Source organism: Bos grunniens, chromosome 1, assembly GCF_055505025.1.
Source record: "Bos grunniens cultivar Pamir isolate PY7600 chromosome 1, Bosgru_T2T1.0, whole genome shotgun sequence".
In the NCBI taxonomy this organism is placed as follows: Eukaryota; Metazoa; Chordata; class Mammalia; order Artiodactyla; family Bovidae; genus Bos; species Bos grunniens.
In genome coordinates, this window is record NC_141165.1 from 11,640,682 (window position 1) to 11,648,676 (window position 7,995).

Below are 7,995 nucleotides of genomic sequence, written 5' to 3' on the forward strand. Positions count from 1 at the left end.
TTCTCTTCTTTAGCCTATTGATTTGATAGATTGCATTATTAGATTTTTCAGTGTTGAACCAGTTGTTTCATACCTGGGATAAATCTCACTTGTGATATGTTATTCTTTTCATACATGATTGGATTGGATTTGCTAATATTTTATTGAGGATTTTTTAATGCCTGTGCTACTGAGAGATACTGATCTATAGTTTTCCTTTCTTATAATGTCCTTATCTGTTTTTAGTATGCTGTGCTCATCAAGCGAATAAGGCAGAATTCCCTGTTCTGGTCTTTGGAAGAGATTGTAGAGATGGTATAATTTCTTCCTCAAATATTTGGTAGAATTCACCAGTGAATCCATCTAGACAACTCTTTCTGTTCTGAATAATTGCTTATAGATTCTTTTGGGTTTTCTCTTAGAGAAAGCTTACAAATGACATATTTTTCCTTTCAATCCATAGGCCTGTAGTCCATTTTCTTGTTTCATTGCCCTGGCTGAGACCTTTAGTATTTTGCTTAGCAGAACTGGTAATAGTGGCATCTTTGTTGTATTTCCTGCTTTTGAAGGACAATGCTTCTAATATTTCTCCATTAAGAATGACATTTGGAAGCTTGCATCTGTGTCCAGTAATGAACAGCCTGAAGTTTTTGCTTTACCACATCACTCTTATCTGGCTGATTGAGAAGCTTACACTGAGCTCCCAGAATGAACCAGGGAAAACGTTCCTTCCTCTTTGTATTCCCTAGAAGAGTTTGTGTAAGATTAGAATGATTGCTCTTGGTGATTTAGTAGAATTCACTTATGAAATGTCTAGACCTGGGCGAAGTTTGTTTTTTATGCACATCTTTAGTAGTTGTAGGACTATTCAGGTCCTTTATTCTTGAGGCAGTTTTGATAAGTTAATATTCTGAGTGATTTGTACATTTTGTCTAGGTTTCCAAATGTATGTGTTTTTCTTTTTTTCACTTATTAATTTCTGCTAAAACTAGAGTCATACCACTCTTTTCATTGCCGAAGTTATTTATTTGTTCCTTCATCCTTTGTACTAGTATCTCTTGCTGGGTGACAGTATTATGACAGACTTGGTCGCCCAAAGCAACACACGTCTATCACCTCGCAGTTTCTGTGGGTGAGGAGTCTAGGCACGGCTGAGCCAGGGCCCCTGCTCTGGATTTCCCTAGGTGGCCGTCGGGATGCTGGCAGTGCGGGGGCCTCACCTGAGCCTCAACTGGGGTCTGCCCCAAATGCGTGTGGTTGTTGGCCTGTTTCCATCCCCTGTGGGTTGTTGGCCGCAGGCCCCATGTCCTTGCTGACTGCTGGCTGGAGCCACCCTTGAGCTCCTGCCACGTGGGCCTCTGTACAGTGGCTCCATGACAGCCAGCAAGGGTGGGTCCAGTAGCGCCAGGAGTCCATCCGCCAGTCAAGGGGAGCTGGAGGCAGTGGCCGTCAGCTTGCAGGGTCAGCTGGCTACATGCAGGTTATGGGCCACGGCTCAAGGATGACATGGGCTGAGTGCCTGGGGGCAAGTGAGCATTGTGGGGGCTGGGTCATCCTGAGGCTGTATGCATACCTTCACCTCTAGCCTTTTCAGAGAACCCGGTCTTCTTCAGAAGTATCAGTTAGGCCTGTGATGGATCTTCTCTGCCCTCTGAATGTATCATTTTCTCTCTCACTTTATGTTTACTTAGAAAATTTCATTTGTGTGACTTAAACCTATCTATATCACTGACCCTGTTTTTGGTGACACTGATCCCCTTTGTAGCTGCTTCTCTTATGGGCTTGTCCTTGAGGTTTTCTCTCCTTCATTTCCTCCTTTATCTGCCTCTTCACTCTCCTCCTGTGACCTGTGATTACTGTTTCTTCAGCCTTGTATCTCCTCTATGAACCATTTGTCTTTACATATTTTAAGGAAGATCATGCTCATACTTATTTTATGTATTTTAAGGGAGATCATGCTCATATTGGGCACAATAAAGGACAGAAATGGTATGGACCTAACAGAAGCAGAAGATATTAAGAAGAGGTACACAGAAGAACTATATAAAAAGATCTTAATGACCCAGAAAACCACAGTGGTGTGATCACTCAGCTAGAGCCAGACATCTTAGAATGCAAAGTCAAGTGGGCCTTAGGAAGCATCACTATGAACAAAGCTAGTGGAGGTGATGGAATTCCAGCTAAGCTATTTCAGATCTTAAAAGATGATGCTGTGAAAGTGCTGCACTCAGTATGCCAGCAAATTTGAAAAACTGAGCAGTGGACACAGGACTGGAAAAGGTCAGATTTCATTCCAATCTCAAAGAAAGGCAATGCCAAAGAATGCTCAGACTACACAATTGCACTCAACTCACATGCTAGCAAAGTAATGCTCAAAATTCTCCAAGCCAGGCTTCAATAGTACATGTATCGTGAACTTCCAGATGTTCAAGCTGGATTTAGAAAAGGCAGAGGAACCAGAGATCAAATTGCCAACATTGTTGGATCACTGAAAAAGAAAGAGTTCCAGAAAAACATTTACTTCTGCTTTATTGATTATGCCAAAGCCTTTGACTGTGTGGATCACAACAAACTGTGGAAAATTCTTCAAGAGATGGGAATACCAGACCACCTTATGTGCCTCCTGAGAAATCTGTATGCAGGTCAAGAAGCAACAGTTAGAACCAGACATGGAATAATGGACTGGTTCCAAATTGGGAAGGGAGTACGTCAAGGCTGTATATTGTCAGCTTGCTCATTTAATTTATATGCAGAGTATGTCATGTGAAATGCTGGGCCCCAAAATCACTGCAGATGGTGACTGCAGCCATGTGATTAAAAGATACTTGCTCCTTGGAAGAAAAGCCATGACCAACCTAGACAGCATATTAAAAAGCAGAGACATTACTTTGCTGACAAATATCCGTCTAGTCAAAGCTATGATTTTTCCAGTAGTCATATATGGATGTGAGAGCTGGACCATAAAGAAAGCTGAGCACCGAAGAATTAATGCTTTTGAACTGTGGTGTTGGAGAAGATTCTTAATAGTCCCTTGGACTGCAAAGAGATCCAACCATTCAATCCTAAAGGAAATCAGTCCTGAATATTCATTGGAAGGAGTGATGCTGAAGCTGAAACTCCAGTACTTTGGCTACTTGATGAGAAGAACTGACTCATTGGAAAAGACCCTGATGCTGGGAAAGATTGAAGGCAGGAGAAGGGGATGACAGAGGATGAGATGGTTGGATGGCATCACCGACTTGATGGACATGAGTTTGAGCAAGCTCCGGGAGCTGGTGATGGACAGCAGCCTGGTGTGCTGCAGTCCACGGGGTCGCAAAGAGTCGACACGACTGAGCGATGAACTGACTGACTGATGTTCTTTCTTCTGAGGCGGTAGAGTGCGGGGTGAGGGCAGCTGGTGCACTGCTGCTTTGCTGGAATGGACACCGCAATGTCCCACTGTGTTGCAGGGAGACCCTTGAGCAGGGCTTGCAGTTCTGTCGGCAGAAGCAGAGGCCTGATGGCTCCTGGGAAGGGTGAGTGCTGCCTGTGGGTGCAGATGCCAGGGGCAGGGGTGGGAGGGGGGCACTGTGCTGCCCAGAAGTCTATGGACATGCACCTGGGCCTTCCCCCACAGTCACTGCTCAGCGTTTTGCTGGGCAGTGAAGCCAAGGGCGTTGGAAGGACTTGGTAGCCTGATGGCTCCTCACCCACTTCCTCTGGGCTTGGATCCGGCTTGTGGAGCCGTCCGTGGAGGCCAGGTTGGGCGGGTCTGTCTCCGTGTTGAAGGTTTATGGATGTTTTCCTTGGAAACAGATGCAGCCCCTCCCTGCACACCAGAGGGTGCTGAGGGTGTGCCTGCAGCCTGTTGTCTGGCGCCCTGCTGAGAACTCAGGGATCGGGCTGTTCCCCCTTGTCTTCCTCCAGCTCCTGGGGTGTGTGCTTCACGTACGGCGCCTGGTTTGGGCTGGAAGCCTTCGCCTGCATGGGGCACACCTACCATAATGGGTGAGTGCAGGCATTTGCCCTGTGGTTGGAGGGGGTCTTCTCAGCATAATACTCTGCTGGAGGGTTTCTCCCTCTGATGTTTGACTTTGGGGTTGTTTTTACATGCTTTTAAACACTGAGAGAAGATCAGTTTTCCAGAAAAATGTATGAGGTGCTGTGCCTCACTGCTCTGCAGAGCCTCCTTGCTCATGTGGGGCAGGAAGCTTTCGGCCCTCTGCCCTCCCCCAGCTCACCTGCCCCACCCAAGTCCTACACCTGGGCTGGAGCAGGAGCAGCCACAGGCCAGGAGGCTGGCCAGGCTGGGTTGTGTCATGTGCGGGAGCCCATCTGCAGTTGTCTGGTCATCTCCCCAATCCTGTGATGCTGGTACCTCTGTCCCTTTCACCTCCCCTCTGGCACGCTGAGTGCAGGGGGCCCACACCCCCATCTCCGTTACCCAAGGAAGCCCGGCCAGGGTGAGGAGGGGCAGGGATCCTGTCCAGAGTGATGGCCCTGCATCTTCTGTCTCTGCAGGGTTGCCTGTGCAGAGATCTCCCGGGCCTGTGACTTCCTGCTGTCCCGACAGACGGCAGACGGAGGCTGGGGGGAGGACTTCGAGTCCTGCAAGCAGCGTCGCTATGTGCAGAGTGCCCAGTCCCAGATCCACAACACGTGCTGGGCCCTGATGGGGCTGATGGCTGTCAGGTGGGGGCTTGAGGCCTGTCCCAGAGCCACAGGGTAGGGCGGGGGAAGGACAGTGAGCCAGCAGCCAGGGTGGGCACGGCAGCAGAAGGAGGGGGAGACCTATGGGCCACCTTCATAGGTGACAGGTTCACAGGGCCAGGTGGTGGGTCCTGCAAAAGGCCTCTGAACAAGGTCAGCCAGGGCACAGGCTGTCAGGGCATGACTGTGTGGCAGCACCTGCAGCAGCTCTGCGTCACAAACATATTCAGGCATGCAAACATGACACGCACACGCAGAGTCATGCACACAGACGTGTACGTGGTGCCCCAGTCTGTGCCCCCTGTTGGATTTGGGGCCATTGGGAAACCTCCCTAAACCCCTCAGAGGAAGGCCAAGGATGTGGGCAGGGGCAGACAGGTTGCACCCTGACCTGAGCCATCGCGCCTCCTGGTGCCTCATCCTGCAGCGAGCGAGGTTAGGCCCCTGAGGACCGCTGGCCAGGTGGACGGGAGAGCACTGCTCATGGCAGGGACAGCTCTCTTGGCCACAGGTGGGCTGTCCTCCTGCCCCTTTGTCTCCATCCCAGTGGCATTCCCGCTCCTCAGGATGTCTGGAGGACTGACTGTTCCCAGCAGGCCTGGAGGTTCAGGGTGTCCATCATCAGGCAGCGTTTCTCATCCTTGTCCGTGCTTGGCTGCGTGAGCCTGAGGACCCAGCTAGAGGGGGTCTCATGCAGGGGGGCGGCGGGAGTGTTCAGTGCCCCTCTCCCCCAGGCACCCTGACGTGGCGGCCCTGGAGAGAGGAGTCAGCTACCTGCTTGAAAAGCAGCTGCCCAATGGGGACTGGCCCCAGGTACGTGTGGCTCCCCCCACAACAGGGCCCCATGCCCCTCATGGCCTGTGGGCGGGGTTTCACCTGGGGGGTTTGGGTGTCACAAACATCACCAGGGTTGGAAGCAGGTCTGTGATGGTGGCAGGTCCTGATGGCCGGGGCTGGTGCACACGAAGCACTGGCTGGTGGCAGGGCTGGTGGCCTCTCACTGAAAAGGAAGGGTGGGAGGGCATGGAGTCATGCGATCAAGGGAGGGTGACGCGCCTGCAAGGGGCTGGTGGCCCAGGCTGAGGGTTGCTGCAGGGCCTGGGGTCCTAGAGGTGGGGGGTGGTAAGCCCGCCTGCTGAGGTCAGGGTCTGGTTCAGGGAGCTGTCCTCCACCTAGTGGAGCCGCTGTGTTAACCCTTGTCCTTTCAGGAGAACATCAGTGGGGTCTTCAACAAGTCCTGTGCCATCAGCTACACTAGCTACAGAAACGTCTTCCCCATCTGGACCCTCGGGCGCTTCTCCCGTCTGCACCCCGAGAGCGCCCTCACTGGCCACCCTTGAGAGCCCGCCTGTGGGTGCCTGGGTGGGTAGTGGGGTGCTGGTCTCGCGAGTTCCAGGGGAGGTTGGGGCGGGGCGGGGCGGGGCCTGCTGCGGAGGTGAGGCCTTCAGACTTGATTTCCAGCTGGTGGAGCAATTTCTGGCTAGAGGAGCACTGGTGAGGGGAGCCACCGGATGAACCTTGACGCTGGATACAGCGCATTGCGTTCGTGGAACCGCCTGGAGCGGTACCTGGCCTAGCTGTGGGTAGGGCTGGGAGCTTTCCTGACCAACCGCTGAGTTCGGGAGACCAGCGGCTATGCCTTGTACACATCCTGCTGCGCGCTGACGAGAGCCGGCTCGCCCTGCCTCTCTCTGGCTGAGGGACGTGCTAGTCTCATCACCCTCGCAGGAGAGGCTGGGCCTTGCTGTTCACCGAGGCCGGTTGGGCTCTCTGGGATTGGGGACCAGAATCGGTGAGTGTCCGGGGCTGCTCAGAGGAGAGCCAGATGCTGTACGCTGGCCCCGCCCCAGGTCGAGGTTCAGCCAGCTTGTGGGGCGCCAGCATGGCTACCTCGAGATTAGAGTTGTCTCCTAATGAGAAGAGCAGGAACCTGAGCTAACTCAGGGTGAGGGGTCGTGAGTGGCCCCACATGGGGACGACCCTCATGCCCCCTCCAGGGTGCTGCCTCTCAGTTCTCCTCTGGCTTCTAAATGCCTCTGGTCTGGCGTGCGTGGACTTCGGGCTCAGGTTGGAAAGTCTGAGTCCTGGAATTGCTTCTGACCTCCGAGGATGGGCAGCTCACCTGCGCAGGGCCCCTAGGAGTGTGGCTGTGAAGGCACAGAGCTTTGATGAGGGCCAGAACCAGGCCTGGTGTCACCCCTGGGTCCCACCTGCTTCTCGCCCACCCCAGGGCTGGAGCGACCCATAGAGGTGCCACCTCCCCTTCTGATGGCAGCCCCAGCCACGCTCCCCCAGCCAAGTGCTCTCCCTCAGACAGCCAGAGACACCTGGATGCCTCCCTGCTCCCACCATTCCTGCCGGGAACCCTGAAGGTCTCTCAGAGGCTTGCACCCTGTGGCCTTGCTCCCTCCGGTCGTGGGACCCCCAGTGCTGTCCCTGACGTCTGTCTGGGGCTCACCTGCGAGGAGCCTTTTCCTGAGCTGCCCCATTACCCCTCCCCCCAACTACCCCAGGTGGTGGTCCTCCTGCTTCAAGCCTTGCAGGGCCTGGGCACAGGTAGGCAGGCAGGTCCTGCCGCTCTGCCAGCCGCCCCGCTGGCACCTAGTGGTGTTTAGCTGTGCTGGTTGAATGTCAGCACTCTCTGCAGGCACTTTTAAATGAGTGTTTATGTTGCTGAAGGTGCTGTGCTGGACCCTTTGGGATCTGTCCACTCTGCTCTTGTTCCAGCAGCAGACGGTGGTTTACCAGTTTGGGCTGGCAGTGGACACTGCCAGGCGTGACTGGGTCACTGGACAAAACACTAAGCTTCCTGAAAAGAACTCCACCTTTATACTGAAACAATGGAAGCCACCTATCTCACCAGTTACCTTAGTACCCAGATCCAGCCCCTGGGCAGAGGCACGTAGTGCCCTTGTCTTGTCCTGGGAGCAGTCATGGACTCGGGTCCTTCATGCCCCATGGTGGACACTGGACCACCACCCCTCAGCCTCAGGGAGAAAGGAGCTGCACAAGATAAGCAGGAGGCACTCTAGTTATCTGAGGGAGAAATACTTGCCTCAGGCTGATTAAAAATCAAGTTCTGTATCCTGGGTGAAGGATTAATGGGTCTTGATTCACACTGCTTTTCTTTTGGTTATCAGGAGCAAAATCTGAATGTTCACCAGGACATAAACCAGATCTGACCCTTTGAGGGATTCTCTAACCAAAAGTGCTTAATGCATAATAAAAATGTACCTCCAAGAAAGTACTTTCCTTACTGAGCATAACCAATGTTGATACCTAGATCTGAATTTTTTTCCGGTAATAAAAATGTCTAAAAACTGA

At 52.7% G+C, this 7,995-nt stretch overlaps 1 protein-coding gene across 5 annotated transcripts in view; it reads left to right on the top strand.

Annotated features, from left to right (window-relative positions):
• The window catches only part of LSS (lanosterol synthase), a 30,497-nt gene extending 22,502 nt beyond the window's left edge, over window positions 1-7,995 (top strand). For 3 of the 5 annotated variants that reach the window (XM_086317279.1, XM_086317348.1, XM_086317829.1), the window contains exons 18-22: window positions 3,432-3,497; window positions 3,889-3,969; window positions 4,483-4,653; window positions 5,406-5,484; window positions 5,880-7,995. In XM_086317279.1, coding sequence (XP_086173405.1) covers window positions 3,432-3,497; window positions 3,889-3,969; window positions 4,483-4,653; window positions 5,406-5,484; window positions 5,880-6,011 — 529 coding nt within the window. In that variant the 3' untranslated portion in view covers window positions 6,012-7,995. Of the gene's footprint in view, window positions 1-1,927; window positions 3,498-3,888; window positions 3,970-4,482; window positions 4,654-5,405; window positions 5,485-5,879 lie in introns of those variants that run through there. The other 2 variants (XR_015132979.1, XM_086317427.1) reach the window with 2 other exon arrangements.